The sequence below is a fragment of the Gossypium hirsutum genome, chromosome D06, assembly GCF_007990345.1.
Source record: "Gossypium hirsutum isolate 1008001.06 chromosome D06, Gossypium_hirsutum_v2.1, whole genome shotgun sequence".
NCBI classification, from domain to species: domain Eukaryota; kingdom Viridiplantae; phylum Streptophyta; class Magnoliopsida; order Malvales; family Malvaceae; genus Gossypium; species Gossypium hirsutum.
Genome location: NC_053442.1, coordinates 62,309,097 through 62,333,411, shown reverse-complemented (window position 1 = coordinate 62,333,411; position 24,315 = coordinate 62,309,097). Strand labels below are relative to the sequence as shown.

Here is a 24,315-nt window from a genome sequence, read left to right as displayed (position 1 = left end):
TAATATAAATTGCTGACATGGCATGTTGGTGGCACACTTTGGCTCTACCAACTTTTTCCATAGATTTCAGGTTATTTTCGTATTTTATCAAAAAAAATAAGTCATTTAAGTAATTAATTATTTTTGGGTTGTTTTTATAAAAAAAAGCCCTTTTTTTTCTAAACAAAAAATAAAATAAAACAGTTGTACCTACCAACATGATGTATTATTTATTAGAGTATGGTCAGTGAGCATAGTGTAAACTACAGTGTGTATGTGTGCATATATATAGGTGTTTAGTGCAACGTCCGAAGCACAAGACAAGACAAGCGACCCAAAACAGAAGCAAGATGGCCACCGAATGTAAGAAGAGAGCCGTTCTGGTCGGATGCAACTACCCCAACACCATCAACAAGTTGAGCGGATGCGTAAACGATGCGAAAGCCATGAGAGAAATGATCGTGAGCAGGTTTGGCTTTGATTCCGAAAATGTTGAGCTCCTAACTGATGAACCAGAGTCCACGTGTAAGCCTACACGTGCAAACATTATGGCTGCACTCAAGAAGATGGTGGTCGCGGCTAAAGAAGGAGATGTCCTGCTTTTCCACTTTAGTGGACATGGACTTGTGCACCGCATTGACCCCCACCAGCCTCCCAACGAGGGTGAAGCAATTGTGCCTTGTGATCTCAATCCCATTTTTGGTACGTAATCAACTCGGTAAACTAAATTATTAAAATACTCTCAATCTAAGCAAACTGTTATTTATATCATATTGTGGTTGCGATGGGTGTGCAGACGTGGACTTGGGGCAATTGATTCAGCTACTACCAAGTGGATCAAGCTTCACAATCGTTTCGGATTCCTGCCACAGTGGTGGTCTGATTGATAAAAGTAAAGAACAAATTGGACCCCATAGTACTCTAAGGGGTATAGCACCACCTGTTGATTACAAGACTAGGGGCATTTCCTTAGCAACCTTATTCCAGTGCCTACAAACAGCGGCCAACGTCATAATCGCGACACAAGACTTATTTCCCACAAGAGCACTTGGGAATGCCATCAACACTGGAACAGATAATATGACGGGTATTGGCTCTCTTTTGACCACAATCTTTGGGAACAATGTGAGTCTCAAATTCCTACCCCATTATGAGCGTGATATTTTGAATTTGAGGTCACTGACGGAGGATGAGGGAATTCTGTTAAGTGGGTGCCAAGCCAATGAGCTTTCAATTGATATGCCAGCGAGTGAGAAAACCGGAGGAAAGGCGTTTGGGGCCTTTACCTATTCAGTTCTGAAGGTCATCAAGGAGAGCGAATTAGGTGCATTAACCAATAGACAGCTTGTGGTGAAGGCTAGGAATGAAATAATAAAGCTAGGAATTGGGCAGCAGCACCCTTGCCTTTATTGCAGTGATGAGAATGCTGATGCAGCTTTTCTTGGCCACCAACCCAACACCACTACGGGTGCATAAGCTGCCGGCTTTGAACCAGGGTTTTCGATCACTAGAGGTCGAAACTGTAAACTAAATAATAATGTGCTCCATCGGTGTGCACTACTACGAAGTTGAAGTTAGCCTTCATTACTGCGTCTGTGTGTGTGTTTGCTTATTAATTACTATCGTATGTCTGTGTTTTAAGGCCTTCAAGCTTATGTAATCGCCATGTATGGCTATTTCATGTATAATTTTATGATAAAATAAAACGGCCTCTTTTGCAAGATTTTTAGTTATAGTGTTTGCCATTTGGTTCTTTTGGTGTTGTATTGAAGTAATGCAAGGATGTAGAGATTTATAAAAACAAAAACTTACATGAAAAATATAAAAAGATTTTAAAATTAAAAATTAAAATTAAAACAAAGTAAAAATAAATTATAAAAGAAAATTAATGAGAAGAAACTCTAGCTAGAAGTAAAATCTTTGTTTGATTCAAAGATTCGATCATCAATGCAAAAATAACTTCAATACCTTTAATAAATTAGTTCTAGTTGTTGACTCAGTGTAAGGCAACCCATCTCTCATTGTTCGATAGCCAAGAGAAAACTCGTTTGAAATTATTTCCTAATCGATAAATAACCCTGTAACTCAACGCCCTAGATTTAACTTATCGGCAGTATTAAGAACGAGAGAGTCCAAATTCTAACTAACAAACTCATCCTAGCGAGATTCATTTTAGCTATATCACACATTCACACCACATAAATATAAACTGCGACATAAACGAATTATGTAGTTTGTCACTAGTATTAGAATGAATTATACAATTATGGATTTAAGAATTCTAATTGACAAAACAATCATTCTAAGCTATCAAATACCGACTGAACATTCAATAAACTTGAAAAGTTGTAATTAAAACAAAAAATGCATGAATACCAAAGAACAAAGAAAAATTAAAGCAAAAATTAAGTCTCACAAATTTATTAAATCAAAATCTGATAAAACCTTCGACTAGATGGAGAGTTTAAAAAGCCACAAACTAAAAAAACAAAATAAAACTAAGAACGCCTAGGTCTAGGTCTCCCCTCGTCTTAACCTAATAATGTCCATTTATAGAGAAAAATAATATAATAGAGAAAGTACAAAAGTACCATTAATTATATAAAGCAAAAGTTTTCAAGATATTTTGGCAATTTTTCGGACAAACTTCCAGGACATTTTTTGATGTCTTCTTGATGTTTTTGGGCTTCATCCGCGAAACAAATTTAGTTAGTTATGTCAATTTTCTTCAAATCTGTATATTATGAGCCCAAAACTAAAACCTGTAGCTTAAGTTATTACCAAAATACTTAAATTGTATTGTAAATATTGAAAGTCCAACCCGCAAAACGTGTCAAAAATAAACTTTAAGCTCTTTTTTTTCTCCAATTATTCTCTAAATCAATAATAACTAATATAAAATATAATTAATATAATTAAAAATATAAATAAAATCATTTAAGAGGAAAAAATATCACAAAATCCTTATTTTTTATAGAGCAAAAATATAAATAACAAGGGTGTGTGAATAGTGTTGAGAGGAAGTCAGACTTAATTTTTTAATTTAATAAGCCACATCTTACCATTTAGTAGAGTATACAATTAATTGAAATGAACGTGTTTATTAATTATTATTAATTATTAATATTTGTATGACTAAATTACATCTATGAAAACATAATCTGCCTTTATCATTTTTAAAAAATTTATGTTAGGTATACTTAACGTATTTAAATAAATTGGATGTTAGCCAAAAATAATATTAGTTTGTTAAAAAGAAAAAACAAGTAAAACCCTATCCACTTTATGATCATCTTAATCGACAGTACACAGGCCGTAAATTAGTGTGTATATATATAGGGTCTTAGTGAGACGGTGGAAGCACATTAATACAAGGGTACAAGCAACACAAAATAGTCAAATTAGCAAAGCAAGATGGGTAAGGGTACGAGAGAGCAGTTCTGGTGGGATGCAACTACCCCGAGACCCAATTCGGCTTGCATGGACGCATCAATGATGTGAAAACCATAGGAGATGGGATCCTGAACTTTGGGTTCAAGGAAAGTGATATTAATGTCCTCACCGGTGCGCCAGGGTCGTCGGTTCTGCCTACCGGCGCAAACATTAGGGATGCACTTAATAGAATGGCGTGCAATGCTAAAGCAGGAGATGTCCTATTTTTCTACTTCAGTGGACATGGAACACGCATTCCAATCTTTCAACCTGGCCAGCCTTTCAAGCAAGATGAAGCAATCGTGGCTTGTGATTTAAATCTTGTCACGGGTAGGTTTTTGTTTGAATTTAAATATTTATTTTAGCAATATATATTCATACCCTATATATACATGGTTTCTGCAGATATGGACTTCAGCCGTTTAGTTAACCGGCTACCAGAAGGAGCAAGCTTCACAATCCTATCAGATTCGTGCCACAGTGGTGGTCTCATTGAAAAAGAGAAAGAACAATTTGGTGTTGAGCATATGACGACACCAGTAAATCCCAACATGCCTAAACCGTCTAAGGTCAAGGTTAAGAGTCTTCCTTTTGATATCATACATGGTGCGATAGATACAGCAGCAGGCCTCCTACACGACGCAGTAAATATTGGCCAAAAGATTTTCGGAATCTTCGGGAAAGATGTGAGCCTCAAATTCCATCCTCACTGTTGTGCGGAAGCGTGTAAAAGAGTAAAATTATTGTACTAAAAAATCACACTAAGTTCAATTCCCAGGAAAGAGAGGTGGATCACAAGGATCGCTTAAGTACCAGGTCTTTCCTAGTCAGAATATCCCTCAATCGTAATTTAATAGCACAATAAATCACTACAATCACACACACAATTCATGCAGAATAATACAATAAAGAACACAAGAATTTAACGAGGTTCAGCAAATTTTGCCTACGTCCTCGGGCACTACCAAATATATTTCACTCCAAAATACAAGTGAGAATTTACAAAGAGAGAGAGAGAAAACAATGCCTTAAGTAGAGAATGGCAAGTTTGAGATACAGAATGAGAAATGGTTATGCCTATTTATAGTTGAGGTTCAGGGATCAACTTGCAAAGTCACTTTACAATTAGGGACCATATATTGCAAATATCTCAGATTTTATTATGCCAATATCTCGATACCCATATCTTTGACTTTCCAATATTTGATACCCATATCTTTGACTTTTCAATATTTGATACCCATATCTTTGACTTTCTATTATTTGATACCCATATCTTTGATTTTCCATAAATATGGATAATTCTCAATAATCTCCACCTTGAAGATTTAATTCGAGTAATCTTATCTTCACACAATTCTCTCTGCCTTTGTCAACAACACTTGATAGTGCCTTCTTCAACTGTTAAACATGCAGAATATTGATCAAGTTCAAACAATGTTCGAACTTGATTGTTGTTACCACCTTGGTCATCATATCTGCGGGATTATCTGCAGTCTTAATCTTCTGAAGGTGAATTTTCCCCTCATCAATAATTTCCCGCACAAAGTGGAAACGTACGTCGATATGCTTTGTACGTGCATGATAGACTTGATTCTTTGCTAAATGAGTAGCACTTTGACTATCACAATACACATTAATATGCTCTTAGATCAATCCCAAGGTTTTAACCATACCTTGTAACCAAATAGCTTCCTTTACAGCCTCTGTTACAGCCATGTATTCAGCTTCTGTGGTTGACAACGCAACTGTAGACTGCAGTGTAGACTTCCAACTTATTGGTCCTCCAGCAAGAGTAAACACATAACCAGTGGTTGATCTTCGTTTGTCCAAATCACCGGCATAATCAGAATCAACGTACCCAACAACACCTTTACCAAGTGTAGTATCCTGCTTGAATAGGAATCCAATATCCATGGTCTTATGAATATACCGTAGAATCCATTTCACAGCTTGCCAATGTCCTTTTCCAGGATTATGCATATACCTGCTCACTATACTAACTGCCTGTGAAATGTCGGGTCTTGTACACACCATTGCATACATCAAGCTACCTACTGCATTAGAATACGGAACTTGTAACATGTATTCTTGTTCCGTATTTGTCGAAGGAGATAGTTGTGCAGAAAGCTTGAAATGAGAAGCCAACGGGGTACTTACAGCTTTAGTCTACTCGTTCATGCCAAACTTCTGTAGTATCTTCTTTAAATATTGCTTCTGAGATAAACTAACTCTGCCATGAGCTCTATCCCTACATATTTCCATGCCAAGGATCTTCTTAGCTTCACCTAGATCTTTCATCTCAAACTCAAGGTTGAGTTGAGTCTTCAATCTCTCAATTTCAACTTTACTCTTAGATGCTATCAACATATCATCAACATATAATAGCAAGTATACGAAAAATCCTTCTTGTAGCTTCTGAAAATACACGCAATGATCAAATTTACTTCTTGTATACCTTTGCCCTTTCATGAACTGATCAAATCGCTTGTACCACTGCCTTGGAGATTGTTTCAATCCATAAAGCGACTTTGTCAGTTTGCAAACCCAATTTTCTTTATCAGCAACCTTGAATCCATCTGGCTGAGTCATATAGATTTCCTCTTCCAAATCACCGTGTAAAAATGCGGTCTTCACATCGAGCTGAACTAGTTTAAGATCATATTGCGCAACCAAGGCTAGCAAAATCCGAATAGACGAATGCTTCACAACTGGAGAAAATACTTCATTGTAGTCTATTCTTTCTTTCTGAGCGTAACCCTTTGCTACCAATCTAGCCTTGTATCGAACTTCATTTTTATCAGGAAATCCTTCCTTCTTTGCATATACCCATTTGCATCCAATTGCCTTCTTTCCTTTAGGTAGTGTCACCAACTCCCAAGTCCTATTTTTATGAAGAGACTGCATTTCTTCATTCATAGCTTGCTTCCACTTTACACTATCAGAGTTACTTCTTGCTTCTGTGTAAGTAGAAGGAACATCATCATCTGCAATTGGAAGTGCATAGGCCACCATATCATCAAAGCGAGCAGGCATACGAATCTCTCTTCTTGGCCTTCTATATGCAATTGAATCATGTTGCTGTAGAAGTTCTTGGGTCGAAACTTCTTCATCATTTGTTCCTTCAATATTAGCTGGATCATCATTAACCTTTTCAAGCTCCACCTGCTGCAAAGTGCCACTGGTTGTGTTATCCTTTTGTGAATCATTGTTCTTCATCATGGTTGATTCATCAAAAGTCACATCTCTACTGAAAATTATTTTCCTTGTATCAGGACACCAGAAACGGTATCCTTTTACTCCACCAGTTATACCCATGAATAATGCTTTCTTTGCTCTTGGGTCTAACTTAGATTCTTTTACATGATAATATGCAGTGGAACCAAAAATATGTAAAGAATCATAATCAGTAGCAGGTTTACCAGCCCACCTCTCCATAGGAGTTTTTTCATTTATTGCAGTTGATGGCAACCGATTAATTAGATGGCACGCATATGTAACTGCCTCAGCCCAAAATTCTTTGCCCAATCCAGCATTGGACAACATACATCGAACTTTCTCCAGTATAGTCCGATTCATACGTTCTGCCACCCTATTCTGTTGTGGTGTATCTCGAACAGTGAAGTGTCGTACAATACCTTCATCGTGACATACTTGTAGAAATGGATCATTCTTGTACTCAGTACCATTGTCTGATCGAAGTCGTTTGATTTTTCGACCAGCCTGGGTCTCCACCATCTTCTTTCATTTAAGAAATACATCCAAAACTTTATTTTTCCTTTTCATTAGATACACCCATACTTTTCTTGAATAATCATCAACAAAAGTAACAAAATAGTGCATACCTCCCAAAGAAGCCACTTTAGTAGGTCCTCACACGTCACTCTGAACGTAGTCCAGAATTTCTTTTGTATTGTGAATTGCTGAACCAAATTTTATCCTTGTCTGCTTGCCCAGAACACAATGTTCACAGAATTCCAATTTGCAAGAATTTGCACCTTTCAACAAGCCTAGCTTCGCCAAACTCTGCAAAGCTTTTTCACCAGCATGTCCCAATCGCATATGCCATAACCTGGTAGCCTCTGAATCTGCATCTTTCGTAAAAGCTGTTGATGTTGATCCAATAACTGTACTTCCATTTAAATAGTACAGATTATTCCTTCTTGTGCCTTTCATCACCGTCAATACCCCAGCTACTACCTTTAGTAATCCATCTCTCAAAGTGATTGTGAGCCCTTTAGATTCTAGGACCCCTAATGAGATAAGATTTTTCTTCAAGATAGGTATGTAGCGAACATCTGTCAAGACTTGAATTGAGCCGTCGTGATTCTTCAATTGGATTGTACCTACTCCCATTGTCTTACAAGCGCTATCATTGCCCATAAAAACAACTCCACCTTCTAGTTCTTTAAGACTAGAAAACCAGTCCTTATTAGGACACATATGGTAAGTACATCCCGAATCAAAAATCCACTCATCTGTATGACATGCCATTGCCATGCCAACCAAGCTAAAGTCTGACTCCTCATCATGCTCCGCTACACATGCATCAGAAATAGCTTTACCCTTTTGTAACTTAGGACAATTCTTTTTCCAATGCCCTTTCTCACGACAAAAAGCACATTCATCTTTGGCAGGTCTCTTTTTGGACTTACTCCTTCTACCAGATTTGTTGCTGTGCGAACGACTTCTTACTGTTAAGACTTCTGTAGTCTCTGTGATCTTTTTTATCTTTCTTTCGAGTCTCAGATCTATACAACGCACTACAGACTGCATCAAATGTGATTGTATCCTTCCCATGAAGCAATGTGGTGGTAAGATGATCATATTCATCAGGAAGAGAATTCAACAACAGTAATGCCTTGTCTTCATCTTCAAATTTCTCATCCAAATTTAGCAAGTCTGCTAAAATTTTATTGAATGAGTTCACATGGTCATTCATCGACATACCGGGTGCATACGTGAATCGATAAAGTTTCTTTTTCATATAAAGCCTATTTTCAAGACTTTTTGTTAGAAACTTTTCTTCCCGTGTATCCCACAACTTCTTCGCTGATGACTCCCTCATGACAGAGTACTCCTGCTCTTTGGCCAAACATAGGCGAATTGTTCCACATGCCTGTCTATTGATCTTGGCCCACTCCTTGTCATCCATCTTGTCAGGTTTTTCTTCAAGGGCTATATCCAACTCTTGCTGACATAAGACATCCAGGATCTCACATTGCCACATACCAAAATTATTGGTACCATCAAATTTCTCTACTTCAAATTTCGCATTGGTCACAGTAGTCTTTGACGATGACTTTTCCATTTTTTTCTCCTCAATCCCAACTACAGTACGTGAACAGTACCGTGAACGATCGTATTCCCCAAGTACGAATCTAGCTCTGATACCAATTGTTGTGCGGAAGCGTGTAAAAGAGTAAAATTATTGTACTAAAAAATCACACTAAGTTTAATTCCCAGGAAAGAGAGGTGGATCACAAGGATCGCTTAAGTACCAGGTCTTTCCTAGCCAGAATATCCTTCAGTCGTAATTTAATAGCACAATAAATTACTACAATCACACACACAATTCATGCAGAATAATACAATAAAGAACACAAGAATTTAACGAGGTTCAGCAAATTTTGCCTACGTCCTCGGGCACTACCAAATATATTTCACTCCAAAATACAAGTGAGAATTTACAAAGAGAGAGAGAGAAAAAACAATGCCTTAAGTAGAGAATGGCAAGTTTGAGATACAGAATGAGAGATGGCACCTATTTATAGTTGAGGTTCAGGGATCAACTTGCAAAGTCACTTTACAATTAGGGACCATATATTGCAAATATCTCAGATTTTATTATGCCAATATCTCGATACCCATATCTTTGACTTTCCAATATTTGATACCCATATCTTTGACTTTCCAATATTTGATACCCATATCTTTGACTTTCTATTATTTGATACCCATATCTTTGATTTTCCATAAATATGGATAATTCCCAATACTCGCTACGTAGATGGGTTAATGGTGTTGGATCCACTGAAGGAGGATGATGGGATTTTATTAAGAGGGTGTGAAGCCTATGAGACATCATATGACTATTTGGGGATGCGGTGGTTAACGTACTCTTGGTTTTTAATTTTCACAACTTCAAATCAAAACTGAACACGACCACACTTGGTTTCGCTAATCTAATTTTTTTAACCCTGATTTTGTGATGTGACACCCACCATTGAATTTATCAATATTGTTGTACTTTTCATGTATGTAAAATTTTAAATTGATTCGATATTTCTGTCATAGCTATCTAAAATATTATATATATTAACATTTATTAAACGATTAAAAATATTCTTAAATAAAACAAATAGTTAGAAATTTTTAATTTATGTTAAAAATATGCACGATGTGTTTAAATGAAATATTAAATATGTCATTTTTATCATTAAAATAATAATCATAGAAAAATATACGGAAAGGTGAAAACTAATTTATTTTAATGTCTATAATGGTCATTTTCCTTTCTTACTATAAATCTATTATCTATCTTCCCGCCATTCTTGTGTTTGAATCCGCATCTCACCACTAATTTTAACATCATCACTGTAGTAACTAATCTCACTGCTATAGTAATTAATCTCATCGCCATCCCTATTCTCAATCTCACAAGAATTAATCTTGTCTCCAAAGGCGGTGACCATAGCGGATAGGGGTCGTGGCTAGACTTGATCATGGGCTCAATCGGGTTGGGATTCTAGGCTCGTTTTCTAGGCTCAAGCCCTACCCGACCAAAAAATGGGCCTAAATTTTTTATCAAGCCTGACCCAGATAAACAATGCCAAACCTGAGCCTTGCCCGGCCCGCCTATATTAAAATATTTTATACTTTTTTATTTTAAAAAATATAATACATCAAATACACTAAAAATGTTGAAATAAATGTTTCCCAACTAATTGAAAATAGTAGCAAAATTAACAATAAAACAATAATTATACAATATACAAATAATAGCAACAATATAGTAACAATATAATAGCAAACAATAGTTAACAGTAGCAAGGAAAATTTTTTAAGCAAATTTGGGTCGGGTTGGGCCCAAGCAAAAAAATCTTACCCGAGGCTCGGCCCCTTTGGAATATGGATATTATTTTTTGTCCAAGTCTGTTTTTTTGGGCTATATTTTAGCCCAATCTCTCTCACTTGTCAAGAGAACCATTAGACTTGGACGGGTGACCCAACTCATAATCAAGTCTAATCGTAGCGCCCTTAAAATGAAAATTACTCTTTATACCCCTAAAATGGAAAACTATTATTTAAACCTCTGTAATATCAATAAATTTATAAGTTAAACATTGTATAAATACAGTTTATCGTAAAAAAATATAAAATTTTGATTTAACACTTCTTAAATCTATATAGATACAAAGTTTAACACTTAAAAACAAATTTCTAATTTTACCTCTGCAAACCGCACATTCAAATAGACCCTATTAATACATAGAAATCAGAAGCTAGGCAACACAATCACGATAGTAGGACCGACATGCAGCACTTGCAGACAAAAGCCGACGTGAGTAACGACCAAAACAAAAACATAAAGATGAGGTAGTGGACGAAGGCGAAGCAGATCATATCATGCTGTTATAATCATTTATCTTCGTCTTTGTGTGAAAAAGGAATACCTAGCTGCCTTTTGCTAGAGCTTTCTTGCTTCAGTCGGAAACCACCTTGTCTTACGCTTTGTCCATCACAACACCTGTCCTCCTCCCAATTCGGATTAATCACCCACTCTATATGTTGATTTCTTATTAGAGGCCAAATATATCACATTATTGAAACACCCTCAATCTAAGCGAACTATTATTCATGTCATATGGTGGTTGCGATGGTTGTGCAGACGTCGACTTGGGGCACTTGATTCAACGACTACCAAGTGGATTAAGCTTCATAATTATTTCTGATTCCTGCCACAGTGGTGGTCTGATTGATAAAACTAAAGAACAAATTGGACCCCATAGTACTCTAAGGGCTATACCACCATCTATTGATTACAGGACTAGGGGAATTTCCATTGAAACCTTATATCGGAGCCTACAAACAGTAGCCAACGTCATGAGCATGACGTCAAGCTTTTTGGACAAAACAGTAGTTGCCAATACCATCAACACTGGAACAAATAATATGAACATGTTACTAACTCTATAATACTGAAAAATATTGAAAGAAAAGACTAATTAAATTGTTTGTATTGTTAACCTTTTTCTATCAGTATAGAGATAATACTTATATGCATGAGACTTGAGCTAACTACTACTAACTAACCTACTAACAATATACCAGTCTTGATAACAGACTAATAGCCTAATACATTCACATACTCTAACATTTACCCAGCTTCTCAATAGGTAAGATCCGAAGGAAATTACAAAACTGAGTAAACAAAGAGACAGACAATGGTTTCCTTAAAATGTTAGCAACTTGGTACAGGCTGGTACCTCACCAACAACGAGTGAACTGTTAGCAACCTTTTCACGGACAAAGAAAAGGTCAAGTTCAACATGTTTAAACTTGAAGTGTAAAACCAGATTGCCAGCAATCGCTACTGCACTAGAATTGTCACACCAAATAGTAGGAGAGTCAGCAGAATGAAGTTGTAACTCCGTTAGCAGAGAGACTAACCATATTATATCACTGGTGGCGGCAGTAAGAGTTCAATATTCTACTTCTGCTGTTGATCGAGAAATAACTTGTTGCCTTTTTGAACAACACGAGATGGGCGTATTTCCAAAATACACATAATTCCACCTAGAAACTTATTCTGTCACCAAGCGGTCGAAAGGTAATCAGGTGTAAATGGCTCTTCAAAGTAAAAAAAATTTGGATGGAACGATTGCAAGTCGGATAGCTCGGTTAGTGGCTAAAGGATGTTCTCAGGTACTTGGATGTGATTTTAAGGAAACGTTTAGTCCGGGGGTCAAGCATGCTACTATTCGAGTTATACTATCAGTCTCTGTCTCAAGACGTTAATAATGTTTTTTTTAAATGGCAATCTTACTGATTAAGTGTTTATGCAGTAACCTCCAGGGTATGTTCAGTTTAGTCCTAATGGTGAACCTTTGGTGTGTCGTCTTAAGAAGGCATTGTATGGACTGTGACAGGCTCCACGTGTTTGGTTTAAAAAGTTAAAGTGTTTCCTACTTTCAATTGGATTTCATATATCCAAGTCGAGTTCGTCCTTATTTATTCAAGTCATACCTTCTGTCACTCTATATGTTCTTGTGTATGGATGATATTATTGTTACTGGAAGTGTACCTACATGTATTGAAAGTTTTGTTCAGAAATTGCATAAGGAGTTTTCTCTTAAAGATATGGGTGATCTTTATTACTTTTTTGGAGTTGAGGTGACTCGTTCCTCTGATGGATGTATCCATCAATGCCAGCAAAAGTACGTTCGTGATTTGCTTAACAGGTGTTGTATGACTCATGCAAAGAGTGTTCATACTCCTATGATTAGCTCATCATCTTTGTCTAAGGATGGCGGGGAATGACTTTTTGATCCCACTGAATACAGAAGTGTTGCAGGGGCGCTATAGTATGTGGTTCTAACTCGACCTGATATTGCCTACGCAGTAAATCGCATCTGCCAATTTATGGATACACCCACTACTATACATCTGGTTGCTTTAAAATGCATATTGCGGTATTTGTGTGGTACTCTAGACTATGGGATTGTGTTTCGTTCGTCTACTCAACTCTCTTTAGTTGGTTATGCCGATGCAAATTGGGGGCTGGATCTTGATGATAGTTGATCCACAACTGGCTATTGTGTATATTTTGGTCACAACTTAGTGTCATAGTGTTCAAAGAAACAACAAGTTGTGTCTCATTCCACAGTCGAAGCTAAATATCAGAGTCTTACTGCAGTAACGAGTGATGTCCTTTTGCTGACTTCATTATTAAAAGAATTAGAACTTCAGTCTAATGATTTCCTTACTATATGGTATGACAACTCAAGTGCAGTTGCAGTTGCTGTGAATCCGGTTTTACATTCTAAGTTTAAACACGTGGAGCTTGATTTGTTCTTTATTTGTGAAAGATTTGCTGCTAGGTCTTTAGTTGTGGGTGAAATACTTGCGTGCGATCAAATTTCTGACATTCTTACTAAGCCTTTATCTGTTTCATCTTTCGCTCGGTTTCGAAGTCTTCTTCAGGTGTTACCCGTCGGAAAGATAAGTTAATGTTAAAATATAAAATAATAGCTGTTAGTATTGATAGGCAACATTTAGTTTTTTTATTCTCATCAATCTATTAATTTGTTAGCAGCAATTATAAATAATAGCTAACTCATGTACTCTATTATTGTGAAATGGTAGAGGAAGGGAAATCACCTATTTTCTTGATCAATATAGCATTACTTTGTTCATTAAGAAAGTTCTTAACACGTTCTAATTGGACTAATTTACCCAGCCCGCATGTAAATAAATAAAACCAAATACCAAATAAAAATTCAAAGTCCAAATACAGTCCAATTGCTAGCCCAAACCCAAACCCGATTTCAAAATACACTAAGACCCAATCTAAATCCCTAACCCAATAAACAGTGGCTCAATTACAGAGGCCCAATGCCTAGCCCTAGACCACGAGACAAAAACCTTAGTAGCAATAGATGCTTTTTGCCTTTGCGCTACAGCCGAACCCAGGCCCCCCACGCGTGCGCCCCTCCGAGCTTGTACTTGCACAACAAAAATGGCAACAAACAGCACATGTAGGAAAAAATAGTAAGAAAATCAAAAATCACAAATCAAGGCCGTCAGATAACATAATAGATTTCTTTTTATGTTATTTTCTTGTTTCATTTTGGCTATAAAAAGCCATTGAAAATTTGTAAATGGGGGATACGAAAAGAAATAAAAATTGGCCATTGCTAAATTCTTTGCTCCGTTCCTGTTACACGAGAACGAGCAAAGAGGGGCAGCTATAATTGGCCCAATTTGCCTGGCCCGTATGTAAATAAATAAAACCAAATACCAAATAAAAATTCAAAGTCCAAATACAGTCCAATTGCCAACCCAAACCCAAACTCGATTACAAAATACACTAAGACCCAATCTAAATCCTTAACCAAATAAATAGTGGCCCAATTACAGAGGCCCAATGCCTAGCCCTAGACCACGAAACAGAAACCTTAGCAGCAATAGTAGCTTTCTGCCTTTGCGCTGCAGCCGAACCTAGGCCCCCCGCGCATGTTGCTCCTCCGCGCACGTGCGCCCCTCCGAGGTTGTACCTGCACAACAAAAATGGGAACAAACAGCAGAGGTAGGAAAAAATAGTAAGAAAATAAAAAATCGCAAATCAAGACCATCAGATGACAGAATAGATTTCTTTTTATTTTATTTTCTTGTTTCATTTCGGCTATAAAAAGCCATTGAAAATTTGTAAATGGGGGATACGAAAAGAAATAAAAATTGCTAAAAGACAGAAATCCAGAGGTGATTTTCATTTTTTTTCCTCTCTCAATAATTTTTTTCTGTTCTTGAATCTTTTTATTTATTTATCGTGAATGAAGAAAAAAGAAACAGTTAAGAGTCGGTTACCTGGTAGTCGAACCTTGGTTCGCTACATCGCAATCGGAGGCGGGCGAAGGGCGGAGGACCTTTGAACGGCCTAATTGTTGAACGGCGCTCGGAGAGGGTGAGACAAGTTTTTTTTAGGGATTGATTTTTAAATCATAAATGGCTGCTAATTTTAGGGTTAAAATTGGTTTGTATATGATAAAAGAAACGGCGCCATTTGGGGTCTGTTTTAATGACTCCAAAACGACGCCATACCGCCATGTATACCCGCGTAGTGACCCGACCCGGGGAAAGATCCGCGCATTTTGTAGCGCATGGGGAATTTGTGCAAATGGTCCCCCACGTTTATAACGTATTCAAATCAATTCTTTAATGGCTTTTAAATTTTGCTTGACATTTTCTTTTTGTATCATTTTGGTCCACATCAAAATGCAGCGTTTTGAGAGAAGGCAATATTTCCTGTTTGGCCCTCATGTTATTCGCGCGTTATGCTCTGGCCCTTCATTTTGTTTTATTTTTTTCCCTTTTAATTCTATTTTGAGTTCAATTTAATCCCTACTAATTTACTGTGCTTGATTTTTTTTAAAAATTTTATTTAAGCATCTATTATTCCCTTATTTTTAATGTATTTAATTTTAAAATTAATATTATTTTAAATTTATTATTAACATTGTTTAAATTTATTGTATATTATTATTTTAATTTTATATGTATTATTTTTCTAAGCTTTTCATGCATTATTATTATTTTTAAATTTATTATATATTATTATGAAGTTTTTCATTCCATATGTATTACTTTTTTAAATTAATATATGTATATTATTTTGTGTGTTTTGATTTTCTTCTTATATAATATTTATTTTAAAATTTATTTGGATACTATTATTTTATGTAGTATTTATTTCGAACTATGTTTTTGATTTATTTCAAACTTTGATATATGTATATATTATTTTAAATTTACATAATTCCCCTTCTTTCATGTCATTTGTTTTTTTAGTTGTTTTAAAATTTGTTACATTTTATTTGTGTTAATTTGCTTCGTATTTCTTTCAAAATGGACTTTTGATTCATTAGCTTTTAAAGTTAGTATTTGTATAAAGATGATTGCTCTCATGTGTATTGTATTGCTTATTTGTATTTATTTGTCGCTCATTAGTGTGCACTTTAGTTTACAAACTATCCTTTCCCGTTATACATTATCATTCCATCGTTTTTTTTCTTAAAGGATTATGCTTAATTAAAGTAATTAAATTGTTTTATTCAAAGGTTTTCAAAATAACACAATACTCGGTATCCAAGATTCTCGAGAAGATTGTGCCCTAACTTACTGGGTTTCAATTTTCCTCGATGAATTTAGGTAACCCTGTATCCTTCTTTCCGAAGAACGTAAAAATTCCAAAATTAAAGCTTATCTCGAGGATTCAAAACGTTGGGTCCTAAATAATTGGATATGACATTTTATTATCTCGAGATGAAGTTTTCTAATAAAGGCAAATTCATGTTGTTATCGGAACTTCAAAGAATCATACCCTAACTTACAGGGTTTCGATTTCTTCATTGAAGCAAGATGATTAAATTTTTTAGTTTTCAAAATAATAAATTCCAATAAATATTTTTCTAAAGGGGAATTGTTTTTTTTTTCGATATTCGACCTTAAGACATTAATAATCAATTAGGTACCACTCTTATACCATATAACTAGTTATTCAACAGAATAAAATGTGCCTACCTACCTGTCTATATCGTTGCAAAATCGACCCCAAATAAAAAAATAAAAAAAAAAACCTTACCAATTATGCCATCAAATTAACTAAAAAGTTATTATTATTTTGTTTTATTCTCCTTGAAAGTTGGTATAGAAGCGCCATCAAGGAAATGCAAATGCAAGGTTAACATTAAGAAATTAAATATAGAATCTTCTTCTTCATCTTTGAGTGTTGTAATAAAAATAGTGATTAAGCAGTTAATAGCTTATGCTGCAGCTGTGTTAGCAAGCTTGCTAGTGAAGTTCATGGCACTGAGTCTGATATGACCAAGTTCTGCATATAATCTACTAAATTTATTATTTTATCCACACCTTATCTCTTGCCAATTCAACCAAATTCAACCCATTCAAAAGTATTATTATTAAATAAAGCACATATTTTTTCAATTCTACCTGTGAAGTTTAAAATTTTTATCGAATTTGATATAATTATTTAAGTGGCGGAGCCTAAATTTTTTTGGGTTGGAATTAAATTGTAATTTGTAATTTTTAAAGGGTTAAATCAAAACTTTATCATCTTTAGGGGGGTTAAAATACAATTTTACCATTATTAATTTAATATTTTATAAATTATAAAGGGCTTGAATAAAAAATTTACCATTTTAAGGGATGCCATGCTACCTGGATCTCCACTATGCTCCGTCACTGTATACAATAAATCTCTAAATGAAATTAAGAAATGACTGAACTATAAAATAAAAGGTGCAAATTTATAAAGGTATCTACATCCTTTACTGTTTTAAATAAAAAAATTGAATTAAAATTAAGAATAAAATATTTGTATTACTAAATCACATGCCTTTTATCATTTTTATAAATTTTGAGTTAGGTATACTTAACCTAACTCAATAAACTGCATGTGAGCCAAAAACAATATTATTTAAAAAATAAAAAATAAAGCCCTATGCACTTTATGATTGATTATCTTTTACACCTAAATCTTAAATTTTTTTAAAAATAAAACCCTATGCATTTTAAAAAAATAATTTTCACTCTTTTTTTAAAGAATGGTTAATTTAATTCAATAATAGATACTATATTTCAATAATTTTATTTATAATATTTATTTTATTTCATTACTTTCAAATAATATATTTATAAATAATGAAATATATTTATAAATAATGTTAAATACATAAATTTAAATTATATAATTAATTTTTTATATTAAAAAAAAAGAATTCGCTTATACTAGTGCGAAACTAAAGTAATTTTACACGATTTCATATATTTTTGCATGATTCTTAACTTAACAATCCAATCATTGAATTTGTTGATATTATTGTAAATTCTCAATTGATTCTATATTTTTATCTATCGATCTAAAATATTGCATGTATTAACATTCATTCAAAGATTAAAAGTATTTTACATAAAACATGAAATATGAAATATGGTGTTTTTATCGCTAAAATATTAATCGTACAAAAATATACAGAATGGTGTAAACTTCCTTAGTTTAATTTTAGTTTAGTGTCTATAATGGTCATTTTTCCTTTTTACTATAAATCTATAATCTATCTCACTGCCATTGTTGTGTTCGAATTCTAAAACACATCTCACCACTAATTTTAATAATCTCATTATTATAGTAATTAATCTCATCATCACTGCTGTTTTTAATCTCATTGGAATGAATCTCGTCACCACAGAAGGTGACCAAACTAGGCAGGGGTCGTGGCTCCTTTAAAAAGAAAAGTACTTTTTAGACCTCCTAAAATGAAAAACTATTATTTAAGCCTCTCTAAAATCTAAAATGAAAAACTCTTTAGATAATTGAGTTATCATATTTTTATAAAAAATTTACCATACAGGATGGGTATCGGGTTCTGAGGTTGCGGTTTCATTTTCCCAAGCACAATCCGGACGAGCGAGTCATGCCATACTTACAATTGGCGGGATTTGGGGACGTTGCATTGATCTGAAGGTTTGGCCTGAGGGTGAACTTAATATCCGTCTTGGTTGAGCAGTGGTGTATGAAGACCCACACCTTCATTATGCCGTGCGGGGAGTGTACTATCACATTGGAAGATGTTGCTATGTAACTTGGGTTATAAGTTGATATTGTTGTGGTCACGGGCCAAAGAAAAGTGTTGGAACCTTCAATACTATGCCACAGATTGCTTGGACGGTCCCCTAGTGGTGGGGAACATAATTTCACATGCTTGACATTGGCATGGTTGAAACTAAATTTTAAGTAGTTATCAAGCATTGCCACTGAGCACGAGGTGATGTGTGCCACTTGAGCATATATTATGCAGCTAATCGGGGGTACTTATGTCGAACAACACGTCTAATAGGGTCCACTTAAAGTACTTGCCTCTATGTGAGGACTTCTCTCGTGTCGATAATTACAGCTGGGGATCGGCAGTGTTGGCCAAATTGTACCATGAGCTTTGCCGAGCAACAAAACATGGGGTTAGTAACATGGCTGGTTGACTAAATCTGCTGCAATCTTGGGCTCTATACAGGATGCCATTTCTAGTGGTTGTTAGGCACCAACCATATTCGTCGCCACTTGTAAATAGGTAAAAACAAAATTATACTTAACATTTAATTGCTAACATGTTTGTTTCGGTTTTAGATGGGCCACGTCTCCGCGAATTGGTGCGACCTAAACATTAATCATTTACCAACAAATGATAGAGGCATCCGTCGGAAAGAAAGTAATACATATTAACATGGTTTAAGTAACGTTGATTTAACTTATCCACTTGCAGTATGTGATGTGACTTGACTCATTATGTTATATTGTGCAGTTCTTGTGGATGTTGTATTCAGCACCGAACATTGCAACCCTTATTCCTTAGTGGGTTCACGTAGAAGCCCATGTGTGGTGTATTAACATGCCAGTGCTCAACTTCTCAACCATTGTGTGGTATAATACCGATCGAGTTATGTGACAATTTGTGTAACACCTCAAACCCAGCATAGACATTATCGCCAAATTTGGTAATGCTGCGATGAAGGGTTTTGAAATCAGAACCATTTCGATAAATCAACCAAGTTTTATAAATAATACTGAAAACATTATTTAATTAATTCATATTCCAAAACATAATTTTGAGCAGAAATATTAGAAATCGTTATATTTGAAAATCCCGTTTGCATTTTCAAAAAAACCTTTGTTTAGTAAAAACCACGGTTTTAGCCAACCGTCGCAAATGAAGAGTTAATTCGAAAATCCAAATCTAAAATAAAACCAAACAGTCCGGAGAGTCCCTTAATTACAAAACTCCCAGAAATAATCCATAACTAAACAAAAACCACCAATTAAAATTAGTTCACAAACTTGTGGTTACCGTGAAACTCTGCCGCACCGATTTGCCTAAGACTGTGGATTACCTGAACATAACAGACAAGCAGAACTGAATTTTCGCAAACTTAGTGTTTAACCCAACATAAATAGACATGCAGTACATACACAAAATCTCATATACAGTCAAATATAGATTCAGACCTAAGTCCATATTAGATGCAATTATCATAATCAGATAAGCAAAATAGATACATGTAGTACTATGGAATGCTCGATACAACAAGCGGCCTGAGATGCACTTTTGCATGTTTGACTTCAGTCCTTTGACTGAATACATGTAGTGGTACATGACTCGATGGCGTATTTAGTTATATGGTGGGCAACATATAATAGTACCGGACACAGCTATAGATATGTAAGTCAACCTATGGGGGAGCTAGAGGATCAACATATGGCGGAGCCCGACTCGGAGGACCAACCTTTAAACATATCGTACCAATAGGTTGATGCTTTTTGTGAAGAGTCACAGAGCAGTTCATATCACCTGGACATGGGCGGTTCGAGTTCATATTACCCAGAGCAACCACTGATATCATTTGATATGTTTGGTAATAACATTTATACACTCCGCCTCATTCCATGTTTGATCCAGCTGCTGATCCTCCTGATGTGCCGATCCATTTGATATGTCGACACAAGAATGATTGGACTATCTTTCATTAGTGACATGATGCAGTTGCAAATAATTTTGGCATCCAATTTTTGGGGATCTTGAGAATACGCACGACAGTGCATGTATGACACCATTCTAATTTTCGTATTTGCCACTATTGAGTCTTCTGTATAAATGCAACCCGAACCCGTCAAGCACACCCATCGTCGGCTCTCCAGCATTTCTTAACATATAATGTCGGTGTAGACTTGGCAACCTTGTAATCAATCGATAACTTCATGCTATAATTAATGTTTGATGGCAAACACACAGCCCGCCTTGTTCTCGAACCATTACCCAATGAACAACTCCTCCAACTACGAAATTGACGTCAATCTATGAGCATGTACTATATCAGTGTACTCAGGGAACTCGGATGCATGCACTGCATCTGGATCTAGATTCAACAGGTCACCTCCAGGTTCATTTCGTAAAATAATGCCACGACTCGGGTTATTGAATGAAGGCCAGTGAACGTCTTCCACCTCCTCCGGGCCTTCATCAACGATATCGTCCGGAACCTTATCAACATCGAGGTCGCTAAAATCGTAAACGTCCTGATCAGAATCTTCATCATTATTGGTCATTTCTTTGATATCTGCCTCTGTGCTTATTATCACCTCCGAATGTATTTGTAGACGGGGACCGGGGGTAGGGTTGTTATACGAACTCCCACCATAATTTGGATTTTCGGGTATCTGCAATGTCCCACCGCATTCTAACTAGTCTGTCCATCTGGCATTACGACCAAAGTCAAATTCGCGATGTTGACTTATTGGACTAACATTTTCAACAGGCTCTGAGTTTGCTAACTCAGTAAATAACTCAACTGGTTGGGGATTCTCACTTCCAGTCGACCACCATATTTCCATCATAGTGCCCAAGTCATCATCATCTAACAGTTGCATCTCACAAAATTTGAACAGATCTGTAGAGATTGGAAACTTGTAAAATAATCTGGACATTGCCCTTCCACAACAAATAGCTATTTTTGCACTAATCTTCCTTTTCATTTCTGCCAGCTTTACAGTTTTTTGAATCGCAACCCTACTCTTTGCCGACATTGAAATATACAACCAACATCACCTTCTACAATTTCGCCATAAAAGAGAACGTAAACCAAAACACCTCATTATTCATCTTTAACAGAATTTTTGAACTCTCCTACTAAACACAACAATTTCACCATTCTATATATGCTAGAGAACCAAGAGGTGGAGCCATAAAGAATGGCTCCACCAAAATAAAATATTAAATATTAAATATTTATATTTAAAAAACATATTTTTAAAAAATGACACTTGTAATAAAGTGGTGAAGCCATTCTAAAAACACATATTATTTTTTAAATTTTAAATAGAATTAAAAAAAAATGTTTGAATATCTTTAAAAATAATTTAAAAAAATATATTTAAAAATTTTTAAATATATATTTAAAATATTATAAAACAAATAATAAATTTGAAAGCTCATAATTCTAAAAATAATATATTTTAAATATTTTATAATATTAAAAAATAATATTTAAAAATTAAAAAATAATATTTAAATTTAGAAAAATATTTAAAATATTTAAAAAATAATATTATAAAACATTTAAAATATACATTTGAGATTTTATAAAATCAATAATAAACAAATAAATAAAATATATAAGGGACAAATAAAAAAAACTTAAAAAGAAAAAAATCATAATATTTCCGTAGTATTTATACAAGTGGCGGCTCTACTAAAAAATTAATTTTTTAATATAAATTGCTGACGTGGCATGTTGGTGGCACACTTTGGCTCCACCAACTTTTTCCATAGATTTCAGATTATTTTCGTATTTTATCAAAAAAATAAGTCATTTAAGTAATTAATTATTTTTGGGTTGTTTTTATAAAAAAAGCCCTTTTTTTTTCTAAACAAAAAATAAAATAAAACAGTTGTACCTACCAACATGATGTATTATTTATTAGAGTATGGTCAGTGAGCATAGTGTAAACTACAGTGTGTATGTGTGCATATATATAGGTGTTTAGTGCAACGTCCGAAGCACAAGACAAGACAAGCGACCCAAAACAGAAGCAAGATGGCCACCGAATGTAAGAAGAGAGCCGTTCTGGTCGGATGCAACTACCCCAACACCATCAACAAGTTGAGCGGATGCGTAAACGATGCGAAAGCCATGAGAGAAATGATCGTGAGCAGGTTTGGCTTTGATTCCGAAAATGTTGAGCTCCTAACTGATGAACCAGAGTCCACGTGTAAGCCTACACGTGCAAACATTATGGCTGCACTCAAGAAGATGGTGGTCGCGGCTAAAGAAGGAGATGTCCTGCTTTTCCACTTTAGTGGACATGGACTTGTGCACCGCATTGACCCCCACCAGCCTCCCAACGAGGGTGAAGCAATTGTGCCTTGTGATCTCAATCCCATTTTTGGTACGTAATCAACTCGGTAAATTAAATTATTAAAATACTCTCAATCTAAGCAAACTGTTATTTATATCATATTGTGGTTGCGATGGGTGTGCAGACGTGGACTTGGGGCAATTGATTCAGCTACTACCAAGTGGATCAAGCTTCACAATCGTTTCGGATTCCTGCCACAGTGGTGGTCTGATTGATAAAAGTAAAGAACAAATTGGACCCCATAGTACTCTAAGGGGTATAGCACCACCTGTTGATTACAAGACTAGGGGCATTTCCTTAGCAACCTTATTCCAGTGCCTACAAACAGCGGCCAACGTCATTATCGCGACACAAGACTTATTTCCCACAAGAGCACTTGGGAATGCCATCAACACTGGAACAGATAATATGACGGGTATTGGCTCTCTTTTGACCACAATCTTTGGGAACAATGTGAGTCTCAAATTCCTACCCCATTATGAGCGTGATATTTTGAATTTGAGGTCACTGACGGAGGATGAGGGAATTCTGTTAAGTGGGTGCCAAGCCAATGAGCTTTCAATTGATATGCCAGCGAGTGAGAAAACCGGAGGAAAGGCGTTTGGGGCCTTTACCTATTCAGTTCTGAAGGTCATCAAGGAGAGCGAATTAGGTGCATTAACCAATAGACAGCTTGTGGTGAAGGCTAGGAATGAAATAATAAAGCTAGGAATTGGGCAGCAGCACCCTTGCCTTTATTGCAGTGATGAGAATGCTGATGCAGCTTTTCTTGGCCACCAACCCAACACCACTACGGGTGCATAAGCTGCCGGCTTTGAACCAGGGTTTTCGATCACTAGAGGTCGAAACTGTAAACTAAATAATAATGTGCTCCATCGGTGTGCACTACTACGAAGTTGAAGTTAGCCTTCATTACTGCGTCTGTGTGTGTGTTTGCTTATTAATTACTATCGTATGTCTGTGTTTTAAGGCCTTCAAGCTTATGTAATCGCCATGTATGGCTATTTCATGTATAATTTTATGATAAAATAAAACGGCCTCTTTTGCAAGATTTTTAGTTATAGTGTTTGCCATTTGGTTCTTTTGGTGTTGTATTGAAGTAATGCAAGGATGTAGAGATTTATAAAAACAAAAACTTACATGAAAAATATAAAAAGATTTTAAAATTAAAAATTAAAATTAAAACAAAGTAAAAATAA

General features: G+C 35.4%; 2 protein-coding genes across 2 annotated transcripts; both read left to right on the top strand.

Moving 5' to 3' along the window:
- Positions 1–242: 242 nt before the first annotated feature.
- Positions 243–1,700, top strand: LOC107956328 (metacaspase-9). The gene is made up of 2 exons (XM_016892028.2): positions 243–681; positions 776–1,700. The coding sequence occupies exons 1-2, from the start codon at positions 330–332 to the stop codon at positions 1,453–1,455; spliced, it is 1,032 nt and encodes a 343-aa protein (XP_016747517.2). The 5' UTR covers positions 243–329; the 3' UTR covers positions 1,456–1,700.
- Positions 1,701–22,726: 21,026 nt separating this feature from the next.
- LOC107941593 (metacaspase-9) lies at positions 22,727–24,165 on the top strand. Its single transcript, XM_016875158.2, has 2 exons — positions 22,727–23,146; positions 23,241–24,165. Exons 1-2 carry the CDS (start codon positions 22,795–22,797, stop codon positions 23,918–23,920), a joined length of 1,032 nt encoding a protein of 343 aa, XP_016730647.1. The 5' UTR covers positions 22,727–22,794; the 3' UTR covers positions 23,921–24,165.
- Positions 24,166–24,315: the final 150 nt, after the last annotated feature.

Excerpts from the sequence above, each read along its gene's own strand:
- LOC107956328 (XM_016892028.2), top strand. The coding sequence starts at position 330 with ATGGCCACCGAATGTAAGAAGAGAGCCGTTCTGGTCGGATGCAACTAC. Across the intron at positions 682-775 it reads TGATCTCAATCCCATTTTTG|ACGTGGACTTGGGGCAATTG; the intron begins GTACGTAATCAA and ends ATGGGTGTGCAG.
- LOC107941593 (XM_016875158.2), top strand. The coding sequence starts at position 22,795 with ATGGCCACCGAATGTAAGAAGAGAGCCGTTCTGGTCGGATGCAACTAC. Across the intron at positions 23,147-23,240 it reads TGATCTCAATCCCATTTTTG|ACGTGGACTTGGGGCAATTG; the intron begins GTACGTAATCAA and ends ATGGGTGTGCAG.